Source organism: Lissotriton vulgaris, unplaced genomic scaffold (genome assembly GCF_964263255.1).
Source record: "Lissotriton vulgaris unplaced genomic scaffold, aLisVul1.2 SCAFFOLD_415, whole genome shotgun sequence".
Classification (NCBI taxonomy): Eukaryota; Metazoa; Chordata; class Amphibia; order Caudata; family Salamandridae; genus Lissotriton; species Lissotriton vulgaris.
Window position 1 is genome coordinate 85,240 of NW_028248207.1, and position 23,664 is coordinate 108,903.

The 23,664-nt window shown below is 49.3% G+C and overlaps 1 protein-coding gene across 3 annotated transcripts in view; it reads right to left on the reverse strand.

Annotated features, from left to right (window-relative positions):
• The window catches only part of DDHD2 (DDHD domain containing 2), a 589,722-nt gene that overhangs the window by 36,764 nt on the left and 529,294 nt on the right, over positions 1-23,664 (reverse strand). For all 3 annotated transcript variants that reach the window (XM_086949921.1, XM_086949922.1, XM_086949920.1), the window contains one exon: positions 6,444-6,546. In XM_086949921.1, coding sequence (XP_086806047.1) covers positions 6,444-6,546 — 103 coding nt within the window. The remainder of the gene's footprint in view (positions 1-6,443; positions 6,547-23,664) is intronic.

Below are 23,664 nucleotides of genomic sequence, written 5' to 3' on the forward strand. Positions count from 1 at the left end.
GGTCTCCGGCGGAGTCCCGGCTCCATATCAATCTGTTGGAGCTGCGGGCGATTCGTCTGGCACTGAAAGCATTCCTCCCGTCTGTCCGAGGGAGTGCAGTGCAGGTGTTCACGGACAACACCACCGCCATGTGGTACTGCAACAAACAGGGCGGTGTGGGGTCGTGGACCCTATGCCAGGAGGCTCTGCGCCTCTGGCAATGGCTGGAACATCAGGGCGTGACTCTGGTGGTTCAACACCTGGCAGGTTCTCTGAATGCCAGGGCGGACGAACTCAGCCGTCGGTGCTCGATGGATCACGAATGGCGTCTGAACTCGGACGTGGCGCAAGGCCTCTTTCTGCGTTGGGGAGAGCCTTGGTTAGATCTATTCGCCACCGAAGAGAACGCGCAATGTCATCAGTTCTGCGCGTTGGAATTTCCAAGGCGGCACTCGCTCGGAGACGCTTTTCGTCGCGAGTGGAGCTGCGGTCTGTTGTACGCCTTTCCGCCTATACCTCTTCTGCCCAGAGTGCTGAAGAAGATCAAGCGCGACCGGGCACAAGTCATCCTTGTGGCTCCGGACTGGGCACGAAGGTACTGGTATCCCGAGCTACTCAGTATGTCAGTCGATCCCCCGGTTCGTCTGCCTCTTCAGGAGGACCTTCTGTCGCAGCAGCAGGGGACGGTCCTCCACCCGAACCTGTCCAGTCTCCACCTCCATGCATGGAGATTGAGCGGCGGCAGTTGAGGCCATTTGACTTGCCTCCTGAAGTTTGCAACATCATTCTGGCAGCCAGGCGTCCCTCCACAAAAACGGTATACGCCTGCAGGTGGAACAGATTTGTGGCATGGTGCACAGCAAAGGCTGTGGATCCTCTCAATGCCCCTCTCTCTGAGATTCTTCTCTTCCTTCTTTCTCTTGCCCAGCAGGGCTCTGCTCTGGGCACTATCAAGGGCTATCTTTCGGCTCTTTCAGCCTTTCTGAGGCTGCCTGACCAACCCTCTTTGTTCAAGTCCCCTATCGTAAATCGATTCCTGAAGGGCATCACTCATACTTTTCCTCCTGTTCCCTTTGTGATGCCTCAGTGGGACTTGAACCTGGTTCTGACATTTCTGATGTGCGCTCCCTTTGAGCCTCTTCACAACTGTCCACTTCGCCTTCTTTCTTTAAAGACTGCCTTCCTGGTAGCCATCACCTCTGCCAGGAGAGTGAGTGAGCTCCAGGCTCTCTCTTGTAAGCCTCCTTTCCTTTCAGTCCATCCGGACAAGGTTGTTTTGAGGACTAGGCCCTCCTTCTTGCCTAAGGTGGTCACGGCCTTCCACATGGGGCAGTCCATCACATTGCCCACCTTCTTTCCGCCTCCGCACCCCTCGAGAGAGGAGGAGAGGCTCCACCGTCTGGACCCAAAACGTGCGCTCTCATTCTATCTGGATCGCACACGCCAGTTCCGGGTGGATGATCAACTCTTTGTTGGGTACGCGGGCGCTAAGAAAGGGAAAGCGGTGCACAAGAGGACCATTTCTAGATGGATTATCATGTGCATCCAGGCGTGTTACTCCTTGGCTAAGAAGGAACCACCTGTTGGGCTGCGGGCTCATTCCACTCGAGCCACGGCCACTACTACTGCCTTGGGCCGAGATGTGCCCCTGCAGGACATTTGCCAGGCAGCTACGTGGGCTTCGTTGCACACGTTTGCGAGGCACTACTGCCTGGACAGTCAAGTCCGGAGAGATGGCTACTTCGGCCATTCCGTTCTCCAGGACTTTCTGGTGTGAATATTGGTTCGCAGACCCACCACCACGGGGATGGTATTGCTGGGGTATCTATTCTAAGGTAAGGAATCTATCACTAACGTGTCTCTTTCAGATGCTCAAGTTACTACTTGTGTAACGATATATCTGTAAGAGACATTAGTTAGTGATAGATTCCTTACCGACCCACCCATCCTCCCCGTTCTGCGAACCGATATCTAGGGTTAAGGTCATCCCCTTTCAGGGCCCTAGTTTCTTGGCACCAGTGTCGGTTTTTGTCATGGCTCTGCGCTTCTGGCGCGGAAAAGCTGTGGCTAAGAACTGACGTCAGCACGCGGAGGCGGCGTCTATATACTCCGACGATGTCATCACGGCGCCCACGACGCCGACGACGGACGCGGAGCCGCAGACGACGCCTACCGACGCGCAAGGGTACTGCTACGCAAAATTTTCCGGATCCAGTCTGACGCCTGGGGATATTCTAAGGTAAGGAATCTATCACTAACTAATGTCTCTTACAGATATATCGTTACACAAGTAGTAACTTGTGCGTCAGGTCCGCAGGAATGGGCATTTTGCCCATTCGGTCCTGGAGAATTTTAGTCTAGTAATTTGTCCGCAGCCCACCACAAGGATGGTATGGCTTGGGCATTGATTCAAAGTTAAGGAATCTACAGCTAGACGTTTCTATCAGATGAACAAGTTATTGACCTTCAGTAACACATTATATGGTAGAGACAATATCTAGCTGCAGATTCCTTACAGACCCACCCATGCCTCCCAGTTCCGCTAACACATTTTTAGAGCTAGGGTTGATCCCCTTTTCAGGGCCCTAGTTTGGGCACACACTGGTCAGTTTAACTCATCGCTCTGTACTCCTGGAGTGGAAATTCGTGAAAGGAAACTGACGTCCGTGCACCTTGGTGGTGCCCATATAGGTGAACGCAACGTCACATCCGGCGCCAACAACACCACACCTAGCCAAATGGATCCATACAACGGCTTGCAGGGGTAATGCTCCCACAAATTTTTCCAGATCCAATCTGTCGCCTGGGAAATCAAAGGTAAGGAATCTGCAGCTAGATATTATCTCTACCAGATAATGGGTTACCGAAGGTAACTTTTTAATTAAGGACACAATTTTGTGAATGGACCGGTCATTCATGATCTTAACGAGACCCACTACAACTACATTTTATAGGCTTGAAACAAGATAATGTTTTATGAACCAGGCTACGTGTCTTAGAGAATTGGTGATTTGCTTTCCAGATACTCCAATAATCATGATTCACAAACATCCTCATATTCGATTTCCAAGACCTTTACATCATTACTTAAGTGGAAACAGAAAGGACTGAAATGGGGAGTTCTGCCTTTTAGTAAAATGGACTGACTATTCAACTTAGTGTCTGCTGATAAGGAATCTTTGAGAACTTATTCTTATTTTACTGTAGTACCTTTGCCTGAATTATTAATTGTGACATTGTAAACATTTTCATTATAACTGTTGGTGGCCCTTTCCTTTCTTCACTTCACAGCACAATTGGCTTGGTCTATGAACTAAGCTTTTAGCAATGATTGGTATTACAATTTGTAGCTCTTTCCCAAAAATATTAATTGGATATGAATGAAGTGGTTTTTAATGCTCATAAATATGTTCAGAAAACAATATGTAACTAATAATTAGTGTATGGGTTATTGCTAAGAATTACTTAGGTCGATTGAGTAGTTTTTTCATAACTTCTGGTCCCCTTACCCCTAGAAGCTTTATAAGGGCCCCACATCCTTTTTTCTTCAGACAAATAGATAATTTTTCATGTAATAAAAAAGAAAAACGAGTAAAGTAACTGTGATGCATCATGTGAGTACTTTAATATAGGTGGTATCTAAAAATAGATGTTTGGGCTTTTTATGCTTATCATGCTGTTCTTATGGAACTTCAGCAATGTCATTGATTGTCATGTCATCAGGTACAAGTTCAGCTGACAACACCTCCTGAAAGGTTTCCAGGACGGTGGTTATTTTATGTCAAATGAATGTGTTTGCTATAAATTCTACAAATGTATTAAATGTATTTTATTTTTGTTTTAAATGTGTGTGATTTTCGTATTAAGCTTTAGAATATTTTATGCAAGAATTTTATGTATACAAACAGAATTACGTACAATTTTTGATGTGGTAAGAGATCTATATCAATAAAATTAAATTGAAATCTGGAAATCTAAATTGAAATCAAAGTGTGTGTGTGAAGTCACTTTTGCTACCTCTGGCATTGTGGTAAATCGAAATACATGCTAATAATAGTATTATAAGTAAAGGATGAACAGCACATTTATCTCTTAACTTCTACAATTGCCAAACTCATAATAAAAAAGTAGCTACTCCATTAAACAGAAAAGCTACATATTATTACACACTTATTGATTTTGGATATGTTATCTCAAAAATCAAGGCCTCATTATGTAAGTTAAAGAGTTTTTAACAACTGACTTCTAAATGCTAGCACTATTGTTCTTGTGCTAGTGTTCGATTATTAGCTTTGTAGATTACACACTAATAGTTTGAAAAGATAGGTCATCTCAGTTATTTGGCAAAATTTGCGTTCAGGCTTCCTTCATGATTTGTTAGAGCAGAAACATTATAAATGAGGCTTAAACTAAAAAAAACACCAGCATGGTTCCCCACATTAAATGTAATGAAAGGAGCAAGCTTGGGTGGGTTACTGATAGGCTGGTGAAAGATTACAACATTTGAGCACAGAGGAGCTATAGCACAGTAATTCACCATGAGCAGAGCATTTCAAAATATCAATGTGGTATGACTTTTCCTAAACTATTGCCCACCTCACATTGAACCTATATCATTTATTGTATTAATAAATATCCCATTAAAGCAATTGTAATGATCACTCATATTCACTTCTGATCTCACACACCTTTTGGGATGTCATGCTACATCATTGGGAGCTTCTAGTCAGGCAGGCGCTGCAATGTCTGACGGGCTGGTGACTGCTTTAGCTGAGTTCTTTTGATTTGAGGATGCCGTAAAGTATGAGTGCAGGTGGGCAGTATGAGTGGTGAGTTCTAGTGTATAAAAAGTTACTTAAAATAGGCACAGGAGCCCATAGGCAAACTATATACTCAGATATGGGCCCCAGGACTAAGTAAAAACAGTGGTGCTATCTTACGGTCCTTAGGTACCAGGATAGCATTAGCATCCACCAGGCCCGTCAGGCATTGCAGCACCGGCCTGACGAGGAGCGCCCAATGATGAAGAATGACACCCCAAAAGGTGTGTGAGGGCATTACGATCTGAATTACAGATCTCTCAGCGACACATACTCTGGCCAAATAGCACAAATATGTGAGTCTGTCTGGCAGAGGAACTACTTCTCATATCTGAGAATCCTGATGTTAGTACCTGGAGGAGTACAGGAGTAGGACCTCTCTAAAGATACGCTCTTCCGTCCCCCCCTTTTTTGATTTAACACTCATATTCACTGCCAGTACCCATTTAAGGTTTTTTTCCTGTCACGGTTTGCTAAAATATCCTCTCCCTGAGTATCTGGCCGAAACAAGAACATAGATCAGACATGGACAACTGGCTTGTATATCGGTCTGTGTTAGACAAATAGACCAGTTCTCTGTATGCCCAACACAGGCAGACCTTTATAAAGAGTACTACCACATTCTTACACAGTCTCTGTTTGGGGTTTTCATATTAAATTGTTTCCTTAAGTACCTTTCTCACAGTTTCTGGCTAATGAGATTCAATCAGATTCGGTGACCCAGTCGCCATTACATCAACACCCAACCGACCAGCTCACGAGACTTGTACTACACATACACTTTGATGCAGATTCCAATCATGAGTTGAATCAAATGTGTTGACAAGAGGATATTATGTACTCATTACCTGTCATTAAACTCCTCACTGAATTACTGAGTTTCACTCAGCCAATCAGAATTCTTGCAAATCATGCAACCAACAGTAGTTGGTGTAGGCATTCCAGGTTCAGTGACAGTGTAAAGAAGGAAACTAGAGCAGACATGGATGGAGGGTCTGGGTGTCTGTCTGTTATAGGCGGGAGGGAAGAGGGTGTGGTTAGCATTATGCTCACTCACTGCTGTCTTTGGCTGGGGCCCTAATTTGCTGAGTGTGCAACTATCATCATCTCCTGCTGTTTGCAATGTGAGTCATGAGTAATAGCTATTTTTTTATACAATCTCTATTGAATGTTTTGGGATTTTTAGTTACAAAATTTAAAAACACTGGCAAACAAAAACATAAAAGGGACAACAACAGTGATGACACAAATCAGTCCACACAAGCTCACAGGCACTGGAGGCCTCGACACCAAGAGGTACTAATATCACTTTTAGTTACTCTCCAAGCTGAATGTGTAAAGACATAGGTGTGCAATCACCGTAATCGGACAGGTGCTCGCAGGAGCAATAAGGCCTAATTGGCAGTTGTCAAATTTGTTGAAGAACAGTCACCGTTCATATTTCTGCTCGAGGAAGCTATGCTTTACTCTAACCATATGATATAGAAGTCACGTGTGATCATGTGTGAGCACATCCAAGGTACTATTATCAATAACAATTGTTTAATGTGCCGATCTAATCTCTGACTGAAACAAAGTTCAATTTGTGAAGAGGACTTTATGGTTATTCTTCATAGTTACAAATGTGCTGTCTGCATGGCTTACCTAAATGCATTCTCTTTCGGCCCTTGTGGTGTGGAATCAACATGGGCTCAAATTCCTGGTCTGGAACAACCATTGGCTCAACCCTATAAGCGACAGGATCAAACTGCAAGACAGAAGGATACAGAGAGGAGGAATAGAGCGTGAACATTTAAAGTGAATAAACTGGAGAACGTAATGAGATTAAAAGTGATCTTGTAAAGAAATAATTGAGAAAAGCAAAATGGTAAAGCTATATAACAGTGTACAAAACGTATTTTTTATTGCAAATAATTAACATGCCAACTTCTGCAATTAAAAGCCAATTAAAAGCTGCAAAATGCATACTCAGACAGTGCCTTAAGGAACATTGTTTATTCAAAAGCTGATGCATTTTCTGTACCATATTATGTTCAGTTAGTCAAAGAAGAGACCCAATGTTGGTCACAAAACTGCCACCATATGGCCAAACATTGGACAAATGTGACCCTCAAGATTTTCCACCAGTGAGTCACAAATCTACCCATTCAGAAATATTTACATTTCTACCGAGCTAAGATACAGTGAAAAAATGTCTCTAAACATAATAATGAAAACTCCTTCAAAATAAAAAATGTACTTAACAGCCTAGCAGTCCCTTGCAAAGGTCACAATAGTGACCGCGCAGTAGCAGGTATCTCAACACTCATCTGACAAATGAATTGAGACATGCAAACATCAATCATTTACCCAAACCGGCAGTGATATTGCCTTCATTTGAACCAGGAACGTTACATCATGCAAGTGATCAGTTATGTGACAGGGAGAACAGTTGTCCCCTAAGACCTATTAATCTGCGGGCATGAACATCACATTGCTCCCGCATCATTTGACAAAACAACCGTTGCCTTACTGAACCAATTTACTTCCCTTAGTCTAGTCTTTAAAATTTCTCTAAGAAAGCCATGAAACTGCACAATAAAAAAATATATCAAAGTATTCCTCATTTGGACAAGTAAACCAAGTAAAATGACACATACAAGCCACACAAGTCCTTAAACTCCCCTTGTATGACCCATCACTTTGTCAACACATTCTAAGAACATGGAGAGTTTGACCATTTGAACGCAGAGACTTTTGACCAAGATAATCCCTGTGCAACTTTTACACAGAGCAGGCCATAACCGGTTTTTATTCTCGGACACCAACACATGTTTCAACAAGCATTGGCAAAACTAAGAGGCTAACTTGCCAGGTGAGCCCCGCCTATAAAATTAGAATATGCTACATGAAAAAACAAAACATTTTAAATATGTGTGTGTACACACACACACACACACACTACGTCTATGAGATAAAGAATCTAGTGTGCAATGTTCAGAGTACTTTTGTGATACAAAATACTTCCTCATGCATTGCAATAAAAGCACTCAATGGGAAGCGGAAAGCTACGGCCAAAAGCATCCGGTGTTACTTATTTTTTAAATGTTGTTTTGTGAGAGGTTAAAATCATTTCCTTTTCCCAACTAGCCCTAAATTCAGTTCTCCTGCCTACGGCAGTCGCAGGAAGCAAGCCATAACCAAATCAATGTGTCTTGATAACTCCCTATGTGAGCAATTCAGCAAGATGTGTGATCAAGTTGCTAATTACTCCACATAGGCCTTTGTCTTTCGGGCAGCTAGCAACATGCCACAGGTAACAGAGCCTTGTGTGGTCTCGCCCCTTCCCGCCAATTCCCAGTTACACCTCTTCCTTGATCTAGTACAGCATGTCAGAGGAAATATTCGCAGGCACGAAGGCTTGAGTTACAGTGGAATCGAAAGGAAGTATGGCATAAGAAGTAGATCAGTCAGTAACCAAACATCTCAAGCCTTAGAAATACACTACTGCTGAAAAATGGACGAAAGTAAACATAGGAAAAGATATTGATTGGCGCCCAAAGGCCTAAAGAGGGGTTCATAAATGGCCAGCTGTATGTAAAACGTAGCTTGTATATGTAAGTGTTTTCGTCACCGTAACATGGACCTCTCTTATCCTGCATGGAATATATGATATAATTAGTGTTTCACTGGAGGTGTGTGTTACTGGTTGTCATTTACAATTGCTGGGAGGGCTGCTTATGGTGGTAAACCGACTCCTGGTGTGAAGTCCACAGTGGTACCTAACTATGTAACTGTAGACGCATGGCAAATAAGGGAGTAAATAAATTGGGGTAAATTTATAAACTTTTTGTGTCGACCTGCTCCACGCAATGTGGTGCAAGTGCGACACAAACCTAGATGAGATTTACCAAGCCCTGCGTGGCTTGGTAAATCGGGAGTAACACAAGACAGCGTAAGTCGCTGACTTAGTTACTCTGACACAGGGAGGAGTTCAATGGGTGAAGCGTGGGTTTTCCCACGCATCCACCAATGGATTCTTAAGCATTCCCAGATTGATCAATACTGGTAGACCTGGGAATGCATCCCAATGATACACCTTCCCAGGGGAGGTGGAACGAGGAGAAATAGGCTTATTTCTCCTCATTTTAATGCTCTGTCTCCATGTGCTGCATTCTGCAGCACATACAGAAAGAGGAAAATTTCTCTGTGAATGTTTTTGTGCAGGACAGTGCCCCTTTCCGTACAAAAACAATTCTGCCAATAACTCAGACACCCTAGCACCACGGTGCAAAGGAGCCTGCGTTGGTGCTAGGCAGCAGTTTGTGCGCCAGCGCAGGGCGGGAGCGGAAACGTGCAATATAATGTTACATTATTGCCTTTTCATTATTGAGAAAAATACATGCAGACATCTTCCTCAGTTTAAAAGAAGCATATAAAACAACATGACAGTATCAGTGAGTGCATTATCAACATTACAGAATGTCGATCCATATAAGAGCATTAATAGTGTATATATGACGAAGCATGACATTGCATACCTCCTCTGGAAATTACTTACGTGCTATTGAAATTGGGAACTCAGTACAACCTCGCCTCCCAACTAGACATTGTCCCCAATATAATGTTAAATAGGGTGCATACCTGCTTTCTTCCTTTCACGCAGCGCAACAAAGTAGCTTGTTGCGGTATGTGAAATGGTGATAAATATGTCCCACTGTGTTTCAAAAAACGGACATTCATACTTATAAGAGAGTGCTACACCAGAATGAATACTGATGAAGAGATCTAAAATGTCTTTTTACTGAAACGAAAGTGATAAAAGGAAAGTAAGAGAAAAAAAGTTATCTGGAAGCCGGTGAGAAGTGTCTGTGAGGAAGAGTTAAGATCAAGGAGAGGGAGGCATACCAGGCTAACCACTCCAGACCGCCAATACATGCTACGAATGGTATAGGGTGGATGTATTATGGAAGGAGGTTGACATGTTTCTTGCCATAGTTAGCCTCTAATAGGTCTCTTTCCAATTCTTCAGGACCGGTAAATTGAGAAAATATCAGAACTCTTACATAACTGCCGGGCTGGTGCTTTAAGTGTGAAGAAATGCTCTAGTTACCACCTAATGGTTACATCAAAAAGATCTCCATCAAAGAGACACTTCGCGGGAGCATGGCAGCGCCGGCCTAACGAGGAGCATGCCCAAAGGATGAAGCATGACACCCTCCGGGGTGTATGAGGGCACTCCTTCCAAAAGGAGGTTATTCCACAGACCTGAACATTTTTACTTCCTCTAAGGAACTGCACACCGTCTTTGTAAAAACGGATTTAGTAAAATGCCTCAACTATCTTGTGCTTCAAATCACACCGTAAAATAAATGTATTACTATTCTAGCCTTGATTGGTACGCTTTGCTTTCAAAAACTGCACTAGAGGCATCCCTTGCCAGGCATTATGGGGAGACTAAGGATAATGGTGTGTGCTTTTGTACCTGGCTGACAGTTTGGACTGTTGGAGTAGATAGTTTGGGCACGGAGACAATCTGCTCACATGTGCAAACTATATAAACATAACTAGCTTAAGTAAATTACTATAAGGGTAGAGATCTAGTTGTTCTTCTGTATGTCTAACAGAGAATAAACAAATTAAATTACAGTGCAATTTTAAGTCCAACAGCAAAGTTTAGGATGTACATTTGCTTTTCTACTGTTTTCCATGGACCTGCTTGGATTCCAATTCACCTTTAGTCAAATGATCGTCTAAGTTAACTTGCATGAAATTAGTTATATATAGTTTTATCTTTTTTTTTTTTTGTAAGACGTTTATTAGTGGTATAGAGCAGTACACAATGCCGAGCCTACAACCCTTCGGGCCGGCTGCGATAATTCAATGCATAGGAAAGAAAAGCAGGAAAAGAAAAGGTACTGAGAGAATGGAAAGGGAGAAAGTAATGAACATACATAGCTCTTCTGTCCACAACATCAGAACAGTTGGCATAGATCGCGTTATAGGCATCATGCTTGCTCTCACTTCGGTTGTACAATTAAATGACGTCTTGTTTTATCATTTTCCAACTAATTAAATAAATGAACTCTGTAAACTCAACTTGTCACTTAAAGTTCGCTGTACCATCGGGGTGGCTTTTGGAATCTGCTGTATTGATGCTTGTGATTGTCATGGACAGACCTTGTAAGTGTGTCATGTGGATAGAATTTGTTGTTACATGTGTTCTTTCTAGCCGTACAGTGATGTTTATCGCCTACATATAGCGGTGAGTTTTTACTCAGTACCAATGCAGTGGGTATATTGTGTCATAGATGAAGTATGGAAAGGGGCGACCACTCGGTCCCCCCGAACGTATGGTAGGGTGCCCTGATCCCCCCGGGAAACCATTTTGGGCGGGAGGTGTGTCTCGGCTGGTATGCCCGAAGCGGCGTAGCCGGGGCGCGCCTTTTCCCGCCCAAGAGGGGTTGTCCTAGACACCTACACCGTTGGCCACGCCCCGTAGGCGGATCGGAGGAGGGTACACGCCCTCCCGTGGAAGAATAAAAGGAGCAACAATCCAAGGAAGCATCCTCTTGTTCCTGTGCTTGGAAGCTGCACCTCCTCGTTGCATGTGAGCCCTAGACGGAACAAGGAGCCAATTTTGAGAACTTGTAATTTTTGTGTTTCTCTTTTCAGTGATTCCGAATCTTTGATCCAGGACCTCGAGTCGAATATCCGTGAACGATGCCTGGCAAAAGGGTCGGAAAGAAGGTTGGGACCGAACAAATGCTTCGCATGCTGGTGAAAGACATGGCAAACATGAAGAAGGAGATGGCGGCAATGAATGGTACGGGCAGACCGAAGAAAGTCATCGGACCAGCATTGCCGGGAGTAGTCCCTGCCGGGAGAGGTAAAAGGCCCCGGTTCCCGAGTCACCTCCGGCGAGCCCGGTCAGTCCAGTGGAGGCCCCCAGTTCCGATCCCGGGCGCGGGACAGCCGATCCCGGTTGTAGTTACACCTGTTAACGAGGGGGATATGCCTCCTGAGCTGGCCGCCCAGTTGGCGGCGTGGTTAGGCAAGAGCAACGAGGGTGCCATGGCACCGGGGGACACGGCCGAGGAGGCCAGGTTAATAATGAAGCAGTTGCGGCAATCGAGAGATGCTGCGAAGGCACCTTGATCTCTTGTTTCCCCTCAGGCTCCCTCGGAACAACCGGCGTCGGGCGTTGGAACAGCAGCAACAACAGGTCCAGCTACTGATTCGGGTAAGCAGCCGCTGCCAATGGCGAGGGAGGGATCGTTACCCTCAAGGAGGGAAAAGGTGGTCCAACATATTCCGATGGCCACGAAAGAAATGATCTGGGCTGATAAATATGTGAACATGTTTTCGCTGTTGACCGATCACTATGAGATAGAGCATGTTAAAAATCAGAAGGAGTTGTTGCATCCGAGTGTATAGCGTGCAAAAATGGCGGGTTTCAGAGTAGATGAGACGATAGCTAATTGGGCCAGGGCGTTTGGAATGTTCACCGCAATCATGGGGGAACGTAGGCCTGAAGTATTGCAGGAATTGGCTTGCTACCAGACACGTATAATGGAATTTTATGAAACGTATGAAGGTAATCAATGGATGGGTTATGATAACAAGTTTCGTAAGGCCAAGGAGCACGACTCATCCCTGACGTGGGATTGTTTTGACTCCATTTCCTGGCAGAAGCAGGTTATGCCGAACACGACGAAGTCGTCTTCGTTTGGCGGGAATGGGGCGGAGCCTTCCCGCCATTATTCGGCGGCACCCTTTCGAGCAAGCGCCAGCAGTGATCAACACACAAGGAGTAATGGGAACTCGGGGAGGAAAGGGGTCTGTTGGAGCTTTAACAGAGGCAAGTGCACTAGGCCACAAGGGACGTGCAAGTTCAGGCATGAGTGTGCAGGGTGCGGACAGTCTTCACACCCCGAGAGTTCGTGCAGAGCCAAGAATGGTGATACAGGAGGTAGAGGAGGGGCCAAACAGGTCTAATATCGGCCGGGGGGCACCGCTCCCGTTGACATTATGGCAATGATCCCTTGGCTGAACGAATACCCTGATCATGTCTCCGCCGGGGTGTTGCGAGACGGTTTCTCATATGGTTTCCGCATCCCGGCGGGGGATTTTCGGGGGGAAGCACAGTGTAAGAACCAACTATCGGTTCAACAACATACAGCGGTAGTACAGGCAAAGATTGCAAAGGAGGTGGCACGAGGTCGGGTTGCGGGACCATATGGGAACCCGCCAGTTTTTAACTTTGTTTGTTCACCGTTGGGAGTAGTCCCCAAGAAGGACCCAGGTGAGTTTAGGTTAATCCATAATTTGTCCGCTCCTAGGGGTCTTTCGGTGAACGATGCGATTGACCCAGGAGTTTGTTCGGTGCGGTATGCATCCTTTGATGAGGCCGTCGCAATGTTGAATCGCCTGGGGCCCGGAGCGCTGATGGCTAAATCTGATATCGAGTCAGCGTTCCGGTTGCTCCCGGTACACCCACAGGATCAGCGTCTCTTAGGTTTTGTGTTTCAAGGACGCTACTACATGGATAAATGTATGCCAATGGGTTGCTCCATCTCTTGTGCGTATTTTGAAAAGTTCAGTAGTTTTTTGCAATGGGCGTTCACCAGAGCCACGGGCTTTACGCAGGTTATGCATTACCCTTTTCCCGCTCTATCGCACAAGCCATGGTTGGCCTCAAGGAAGGGCACCACCGCACAAGACTGTCAGCAGAGGTTCGCCAGGACATGCGCATATATGGTTGGCATTTCTGGCGGATTTCAACAGTCGCGTCGTGTGGAACAAGCCACCAGCTTCCTCCGAAGAGCTGGGGTTGTGGACCGACTCGGCAGGGAGTGTGGGTTTTGGCGCCATCTTTGGTAATCAATGGTCGGCACGAACATGGCCGGCGTGGTGGCACGATAGTGGGCTCACAGGTAACATTGGGTTTCTTGAGCTGTTCCCCATTCTAGTGGCCTTGAAAACATGGCCAGAGGGGTTTCGTGATCGCACAGTGGTGTTCTGGTCTGATAATATGACCGTGGTTGAATGTATCAATAATCAGGCAGCACGCTGCAAATGGATTTTGAGATTGCTGAAGGAAATTGTCCTGCTGTGTATGAGACTAAACGTCCACTTTAGGGCAAGACACGTGCCTGGGGTACTGAACCAGGCGGCTGATGCACTCTCTCGTTCCCACATGCAGGCCTTCCGGGGTTATCTGCCCACAGCGGACGTGGTGGCGGCACCATTTCCCGAAGCTCTCTGGTCTCTCGGTGCCCCGGATTACAAAACCTCGTGGGAGAGAGTCTAGCACCCAGGACAAGGAAGGCATATGAAGGAGCGTTCCGTTCCTATTGGTCATTTTTGGGTGCAGCTAGGGGGGAGCATTGGGGGCAGGAGGAGTATGTCCTGAAATTCCTGGTATCACTACATCAGGCAGGACGATCAGTGGCAACAGCCAATAGGCACCGGGCCGCCATTGCCTTCATGGCGCAGGCTCATGGCATCCAGGACCCCACATCGTCCTTTCTCGTAAAGAAGGCACTGCGTGGGTGGCAACGCCTTGAGGGTCGTAGAGTGGACGAGAGGCGCCCGATAGGGCTAGCAAGGTTCAATCAATCAATCAATCAGTGACATTTATAAAGCGCACTACCTACCCGTAGGGTCTCAAGGCGCTGGGGGTGGGGGGGGGGGGGGGGGGGCGCTACTGCTCGAACAGCCAGGTCTTCAGCTTCTTCCTGAAGGAGAGGTGGTCTTGGGTCAGGCGCAGGTCGGGAGGGAGGGAGTTCCAGGTCTTGGCGGCCAGGTAAGAGAAGGACCTTCCTCCTGTAGTCGCTCTTCGGATGCGGGGGACGGCGGCGAGGGCGTGGTTGGCTGATCGGAGGTGGCGTTTGGGAGCGTAGAAGTTGATTCGGCTGTTGAGGTAGCTCGGTCCTTGGTCGTGTAGGGCTTTGTGTGCGTGGGTGAGGAGGCGGAAGGTGATTCTTTTGTTGACGGGGAGCCAGTGAAGGTCTCTCAGATGTCCGGAGATGTGGCTGGTTCGTGGGATGTCGAGGATGAGTCTGGCTGAGGCGTTCTGGATCCGCTGGAGTCTCTTCTGGAGCTTGGCGGTGGTACCGGCGTAGAGGGCGTTGCCGTAGTCCAGTCGGCTAGTGACGAGGGCCTGGGTGACGGTCTTCCTGGTCTCGGTGGGGATCCACCAGAAGATCTTCCGTAGCATGCGTAGGATGTTGAAGCATGCCGAGGAAACGTTGTTGACTTGCCTGGTCATGGAGAGGGAGGAGTCCAGGATGAAGCCCAGGTTGCGTGCATGGTCTGTTGGTTTGGGTGCGGTGCCCAGGGCGGGAGGCCACCAGGAGTCGTCCCAGGCGGAGGGTGAGGAGCCCAGGATGAGGACCTCCGTCTTGTCCGAGTTCAGTTTCAGGCGGCTGGTCGTCATCTACTCGGCTACCTTTTTCATCCCTTCGTGCAGGTTGGCTCTGGCGGCGGCGGGGTCGTTGGTCAGGGAGAGGATCAGCTGGGTGTCGTCGGCGTAGGAGATTATGTTGAGGTTGTGTTGGCGTGCAATGGCCGCGAGGGGGCTCATGTAGACGTTGAAGAGGGTGGGGCTCAGAGAGGATCCTTGAGGGACGCCGCAGATGACTTCGGTGGCTTCTGACTTGTACGGTGGTAGGCGGACTCTCTGTGTTCTTCCGTCGAGGAAGGAGATGACCCATTCCAGCGCCTTGTCCTGGATTCCGACATTGCTGAGGCGCTGTACTAGGGTGCGGTGGCAGACCGTGTCGAATGCCGCGGAGAGGTCTAGGAGGATGAGGGCCGCTGTTTCTCCGTTGTCCATCAGGGCTCGGATGTCGTCGGTGGCGGCGATGAGGGCGGTCTCGGTGCTGTGATTGGCTCGGAAGCCGGACTGTGAGGGGTCGAGGGATCCATTCGACTCGAGGAAGGCGGCCATCTGCTTGTTGACGGTCTTCTCGATGACTTTGGCTGGAAACGGGAGGAGCGAGATGGGGCGGTAATTCTTGAGTTCGGTGGGGTCCGCTGTGGGTTTCTTGAGTAGAGCGCTGAGTTCGGCGTGCTTCCAGCTCTCAGGGAAGGTGGCGGTGTCGAAGGATGTGTTGATGATGTCTCGCAGGTGGGGTGCGATGACAGCGTCAGCCTTGTTGAAGACGTGGTGAGGGCAGGGGTCGGTCGGTGATCCGGAGTGGATGGAGTTCATCGTGCGGATGGTGTCTTCGGTGCTGATCGGGTCCAGGCGTGGAGGGTGGTGGTGGGGGGTGGTTGTTCGGTCTTGGTGTGCGTTGGTTGGTTGTTGAAGCTGTTGTGTATGTCCGCGATCTTGTTGTGGAAGTATGAAGCGAGGGAGTTGCAGAGGTCTTGCGATGGGGTGATGTCGTTGTTTCCTGCTCTGGGGTTGGATAGCTCTTTCACGATGTTGAAGAGTTCCTTGCAGTTGTGTGCGTTGTTGTCCAGCCGGTCTTTGAATGCAGTTTTCTTGGCGGCGCGGATCAGCTGGTGGTGCTTCCGGGTGGCCAGCTTGAAGGTGGTCCTGTTGTCCGGTGTAGGTTCCCTTCTCCAGACTTTCTCGAGGGCTCGACAGTTCTTCTTGGAGCTCTTGAGTTCGTCGGTGAACCACGGGGCTTTCTTGCTGCCGGTTCTGCTGGGCGGGGTCCTCAGCGGGGCGAGTTCGTCCGCGCAGTTGCTGATCCACTTCGTGAGGTTGTCGGCGGCCTGGCTGGGGTTCGCTGAGCTGGCAGGAGGGTGCTGGCTCAGGGAGGTGGCGAGCTGGTCTGCTGTGATCTTGTTCCAGCTTCTGCGGGCGGCCTGTTGCTGGTGGTGGTGGGTCGTCGTTCTCTTGAAGGTGAAGTGGACGCAGCTGTGGTCCGTCCATTGAAGCTCTGTGGCCTGGCTGAAGTGGATGTCTGTGCTGGAAGAGAAGACTGCGTCGAGTGTGTGTCCGGCGACGTGGGTGAGGGTGGACACCAGTTGCTTCAGTCCAAGATTGGCGAGGTTGTCGAGCAGGGTGCTGGTGTTGCGGTCGTTGTTGTTCTCCAGGTGGAAGTTGAGGTCCCCCAGGAGGATGTAGTCGGCGGAGGGGAGGGCATGCGGGCTGACGAAGTCGGCGATGTCCTCGCTGAATTGTGTGCGTGGTCCCGGGGGTCGGTAGATCAGGGTGCCTCTGAGGGTGGTGTTCGGGTCGGTGTGGATCTGGAAATGCAGGTGTTCGGCGGTGGTCAGGGTGTTGTCAGTGCTGGTCGTGAGACGGAAGGTGTTCCTGTGGATGATGGCGATGCCTCCTTTCATCTGGTTGGCGTTGCGGTCCCTCCGGACGATCTTGTAGCCCTCTGGGATAGCGATGGCGATGTCGGGAGCTGAAGAGGCGTTCATCCAGGTCTCTGTGAGGAAGGCAACGTCAGGGGCTGTGGCGTCTAGGAGGTTCCAGAGTTCGATGGCGTGTCTGTGGACGGAGCAGGTGTTGATCAGGATGCACTTGAGGTGGGTGCTGCTGGTGTTCAACTTGGCGGGTGCTGGTGCGAGGCAGGTCCGGATGCAGGAGAACTTGCAGGCGTGGCAGCTGAAGGGTCCGTGGGTGCGTCGTGGTGTGGCTTGGTGGCATTCTGGGAGTCGGCCGGTGTTGAGTGCGATGAGGGTGGCGGCGGAGTACGTCAGGCGGGTAGGTCGGGGTCTGCGTGGGCCAGGGGTCCCTGTTAATGTCCGTACTCCCTGCGACATGTTCATCCCAGTCAGAGACAGTGCTGTTCCGGGCCGCTTTTGCATTAGCATTCCATGGGGCTATGCGGGTAAGCGAACTGGTAGCGAGGAACAAGCAGGATACGGAAGGAGGTCTGTGTCGAGAACACATTCAGATCAAGGGTGATACGATGGTGGTCACAATAGCCAGATCCAAAACCGATCAGGGAGCGATCGGGGACAGTGTGGTTGTTCAGCGCAGTCTAGGGTCCCCCATGTGCCCGGTGAAATGCGTGGAGGAATATTTAGCGCAGAGGGCGGTATCATGGGGGGGAAGCTTGCTGAGACATACCGACGCCACCCCACTGACTAGGTTTCAGTTTCAGCGGGCGTTAACAATGACAATCGCGGCAGCGGGCTTGAACCCGAGCGATTTTGGGACCCATTCCTTCCGGATAGGGGCTGCTACAGAGGCTACAGCCAGGGGTCTGAGTGTTGAAACGGTGAAACAGTTGGGGCGTTGGTCCTCGAATTGTTATAAAAGGTATGTGCGGTTGCACATGTTGTGAAGCTAATGTCATGCACTCACGCTTCTTGTTTTTTGTTTGGTTTACAGTTTCGCGAGCAGGCTTTGCGGGGCGGACTGTGCAGTTGACCCGACACCTGGGGACCAGCGGTCAAAGACCACCGGCTGAGGGAAGAGTGGTGTGGGTCGTTGGCCACTCATACGTGAGGCGCGCCGCAGACGTATTCAAAGCAGGTGACATGATTCACGTGGCTGGGGAATACGGGTACAGGGTGACCTTCCACGGAAGGGGCGGGCTCTGTATTGACCAGTTTCAAAGTTTTATGGAGGGACTGTTAGGGCGGACGAGGTCACCGCCGTCTGTAATCATAGTGCATCTTGGGGGCAATGATTTGGTGACCATTGGTCGACGAGTACTTCTCGAGTTAATTTTATCCACAGTGAGTTGGTTGGCGAGAAGGGTTCCGGGGTGCACGATTGCATGGTCGCACATGATTCCTCGGAAGGTGTGGCGGGGGGCCCTCTCTGTGCCAGTTTTGAATCAGTCGGTAAAGAAAGTTAATAACAAACTTAGTAGGTTGTTTCGTTCAGGACAGTTGCATTGTATCCCACATGGATGTATTCGGGGGGACCATATGTATCTGGAAGATGGGGTCCATTTGTCCCGGGAGGGGAATGTCTTACTCATAGGAGACTTCATAGCTTGGTTAAAGAGTTTGTGTAGCCATGACCTTTAGTAGGAGTTTGTGGGGGGTCCGGATAGCCGGTCAACTATCCGGCCTGTGGCGGTAAGGTCATGATCGGTGAGCAGTAATTGGAAGATCCCTAGAGGTGGGGCGCCACCCATTATGGATGGGAGCGCCCGGGGGGAGGCGGCCATTGGCCCCTCACACGGGGAGGCGGTACCCTCTAAGGATGGGGCCGCCGAAAGGGAAGACGGTCATAGGCCCCTCCCAGGGGAGGAGGGGCTATGGGCCCCTCCTGGGAATTTCCCGGGGCCAGGACATCCGCGACGGCGGATGTGGTAAGCAGTGTGGGGTGGGAGGGGGGGTCTACGCTACCTTCTAGACACCTCACACGAGTCCTCGGACGACCACTAAGATGGCGTCGAGTAAATATGGGGGCCCCGCTAAGACAAGGGAAATTGGAAGTTGGCACAGAAGGACAGTCCTCTGTGCGCCCGCCCCTCACAAGTGAGGGGGGAGTTCTGGTATTAGGGATCTGACACCGGTTACGACCTTGCCGTTGGCCCGTAATGTTAGGATGTACAATTTGAATTTTGAGAATATGCATTTACAGGATGTTTTAGAATCGGCTAGGAGAACCTTTGTATTAGAGATGTGTTAAGGTTAGCCAATAAACATCGTAATGTGTAAATGAAATTGTACATGATATGAAACTGTTATTTTAATGTTTTAATTTTGTTTCATATTTTAATAAATACGGCCGGGAGGGTAACTCCCTCCCGCCTTCCAAAAGTTCAAGAACTGTGTCCGTCTTCCCATTCTTGAGGATTGTGTTGGGAGGGGGTGACGGGTATCCCGGCCATATAGCCTGTTTGTATACTGAGGAAACTCAGCTTACATCAGGATTTATGGCAACGAGGCCTGAACAGTGTTGCTCCGTGGTAATGCAGCATTGTTCTGGTCTTTTGTGTACCCGCTTGTAGGGTTATGCGTTCTCAGGAGATTGTGTTTTGGCGTCCCATGGGAGGTGGCATGTGGATTTGTCCCCTGCATGTGTCCACCCCATGTCTAGCTGACATGGCGTGGTATCGTTCAATATGCCGTATAGTCCGGGGTTCCGAGCAGGGTGTGTGTCTAGACCCCTAGAATGTTACATTCTACATCGTACCTTGTGTGGCAGCTTTAATCTGCCATCGCCTTGTCCTAAACCAGATCCAATCGTGGGACAAAGAACCCTAAAAAAGGGGGTAAGTGTCCAGAAGTAACATTACGGTGTGTCTGGCGCCCGTTTGTGCGTTCCTAGTGAAATGATTAAGGAAGAAGAACTATATTTGAAAAGAAAACAGGGGAAACAAGGAAATAAACGGGGGAGTGTTATGCGGAAGAGCAAGGGGGGGGGGGGAGAGTGCGTATGAGGGAGTGGGGTTGTGAGTAGAGCCTGGAAGTTATCATGTCTTGTCATGTACCGTTGGATCGTTGCGTGGGTGAGTGCCTGGGCCCGTGGCTAGCGCGTCGGTAGTTTGTCACAGTCGTCAATCGATGTGGCGGGGGGGGGGGTCAAGCATCGTCTGATCTGTATGCACCATGCCGCCAGCGTCTTGTTCTGGCGGGCGCCATGTGGGGAGATTGTTGTCTGAGACCGTAGTGTCTCCACGCCTTCTCTACATGTGTCTCCCCGTGTATGGTGGCCTCTAAGTGTACCCTCTAGTCACGCCTTCCCGTTGGAGGGAGCCCAATGTGTCATCCCAGAGTTGTGCAATTGGGAATTTGCGTAAGCCCGCTATTTCCTCTCGGTGTAATGCAACGCTTTCCGCCCTAGCCCAGTTAGTAAAGGAAATATACCAATATTTAATGAGCGGTGGTTCCTTCTTTTTCCAGTGTTTAGTGAGCAACCGCTTGGCGGTGATAAGTCCTAAGTCCCAGAACCTGGCTTGTATTCTATTCAATTTGTTTCTTTTATATAACCCCAGAATGCAAAGGGTGAAACAGTGCACATATATGTGTGTGAGTCCATATGGAGACAGCAGTGGCTGTGTCGTCTAAATGTGTGCCGCTCAGCCAGTGCTTCACCCATTGTAGCTGTGCCGCCAAATAATATAGCTCGAGGTTGGGGACCGCTAACCCTCCTTCTGCAGTTGGGGAATAAAGTTTTGCTAGCGCTACTCGAGGGCGCCCAGTGTTCCAAATCAGGTTCCGGATCATCTATTCTAGGTCGCGGAATACCCTGGTAGGGACATATAGTGGGATGTTGGCGAAGTGATAGAGCAGTCTCGGTAACACTATCATTTTGGATAGCGCTATTCTACTGGGTACGTTCAGGGGCAGCGTCTTCCAGAAGGCCATCTGGGCACGTAGCGAGGAAATGGCGCGCATCAGGTTGCCCTCCACTATGTTCTGCGTATCCCTATAGATGTGCATCCCGAGGTATTTAAATGTGGTGGGATACCAGGTAAGTCTGACGCCCCCGAGTTGTACGTCGCAATCCTGAGTGTCCGAACTGAACGAGTACACTCCGGACTTGGCCCAGTTGACCCTAAGTCCCGACACTTCTTCAAACGTCTGGAAGATGTCCGACAGTGAGCCCGGCACATCAGCGAGGTCACGTATGTACAGAAGTAGGTCATCCGCGTAAAGCGAGACTATATGCATGCCGTCAGCCAGCGGGATCCCCCATTCCACTCCTCTCGTCCGCAACAGGGCCGCCAGGGGCTCCATGGCTAGTGAGAAGAGAAGGGGCGACGGGGGCAGCCCTGTCGAGTCCCTCTGCGCACCTGCACTGTCTCCGAGAGCAGTCCGCCCGTTGGTACTCTCACGCTGGGCCTTTGATAAAGTAACCCAACCATGTCAATATATGCATCACCCAGTTCGAATTTTTCTAGTGTCGCCCTGAGGTAGGGCCATTCCACGGAGTCAAAGGCTTTCTCAAGGTCCAGAACCAGACATCCCGATCCCGGCCAGGGTAACGCGGCGGCTTCCTGTACTCGGAAGAGGCGGCGGATGTTGCGAGAGGTGCTTCGCGCAGGTACAAAGCCATTTTGGTCACTATGGACCAGAGCTGGGACCACAGTAGCTAAACACCGGGCTAATAGAGAGGTGAAAATTTTATAATCGGTGTTTAGCATTGCTAAAGGCCTGTAGGAGCCCATACATGTTTCTTCCCTACCGGGTTTCAGGAGCGAGACCAGGGTGGCTTCATTGAGTGTGGCCGGGAGTGCCGAGTCATCTATTGCAGCATTGTACATTTTGAGCAGTTTAGGAACCAGGGTTTCTGAGCACGTTTTGAAAAATTTGGCAGGTAGGCCATCTGGGCCGGGTGATTTGCCATGAGAAAGGGCGAAAATAGCTTCGCGCATCTCTTCCGGTGTGAACGGCCCCTCTAAGTCCCCCTGTTGTGCATTCGTAAGGGATGGCAGCTGAATATTTGTGAGATAGTCTGCGATAGCTTCTGATGTGACTCCCAGCTGCGATCTGTACAGTACTTGGTAGTGTTGCACAAAGGCTTGGTGTATTTTGCTCTGAGTATACACTACCTCCCCCTCAGTCGTTCGGATGGCAGACACTGGTGCTGTACGGTTCTCTTGTTTGACTAGCCAGGCCAGCAATTTCCCGGGTCTGTCACTATATTGATGCACACGCGCTGAGTGGGCTGCGTAATTAAGGTGGTTTAAGCGCTCCAGCAGTGCCGGGTGCTCTTCACGGGCTTCGCGCAGCTGGTCATCCGCTCCTGCCACAGCTTCCTGTTCCCGGCGGAGCAAGTCACTTTCTACCCGACGTATGTCAACCTCCAGTTTTTTCCGCATGTTCCCCTGTGTGCACAGGCATTGTCCCCTGACTACAACTTTGAAGGCATCCCATTCAATCTGTGGGGAGGACGCTGTGCCTGAATTTTCTGTGAAGTATTGTGCTACGCAAGCTTGTAGGGAGTCTCTGAAGGGAGCATCTAGTAACAGGGCAGGTTGTAAACGCCATGTGGGGATGGGCGGGTGTGGGCGTTCCAAAGCTATTTCCAGCGTGTGTGGGTTGTGGTCTGAGTGTGTTCGGCCAAGGTACTGAGAGTCCGTGATATGTGGCAGTAGTTCCGACGACACCATGTATCTGTCTAGGCGTACATGCAATGTGTGTGCTCCCGAGTAATAGGAGTATACTTTGGTGACAGGATTATGGGCGCGCCATGCATCCTGTAAGTCCCACTGTGTCGCCCATTGGAGGAGTGACCTCATTGCTCCCAAAGATGTTGCATCAGGCCGGGGTGGGGCTGAGCGATCTAGTGTAACATCCAACACTGTATTATAGTCGCCCCGAGAATCCAGGGGACTCCATGCCAAGGTGCCAGTTTCTCTGAAAGGTGTGCCAGGAAGTCCCCCTGATCCGTGTTGGGAGAGTAGATGGATGCCAGGACCACGGGCTGCCCATCAATGCGGCCGTTTACCAACACATATCTGCCCTCCGGGTCAATGTGGGAGTGTGTCATAGTGAAGGGAGTGCCCGGTTTCACCCACAGTAGTGTCCCTCGGGCATATGAGGAGTACTCGGTTGCATGCAGTTGCCCCCTCCACCTGCGGCGCAGCGCGGCTACCTCTGTCTTGTTCAGGTGCGTTTCCTGTAAGAGTGCAATTTGAATCTGGTGTCTTTTCAAGTAGGTGAATATTTGGTAACGGCGCGCTGGCGTGTGCATGCCCCTGATGTTCCAGGTGCAGATTTTTATCGCAGACATTTTAACAATTCGAGCCGCCTCCCCCCGCTCCATACACAGCAGCCAGTCCCGGGTCCAGTGCACCCCCCTCCAAGTATGACCATGACCATTTCCATTGATACACTCAACACAACCCAGGAATACATAAAAGGGGGGGATAAACAGTTAACAAAGGTAACCAACTGCAGATGAACCATAATTGAATGCCAAAAGGGCAGTAGCGAAACATGCCACCGTCCATACTCTCAATTGAGAGGGACAACCGTTCAAGTCCAGGGGGTACCATGTGCT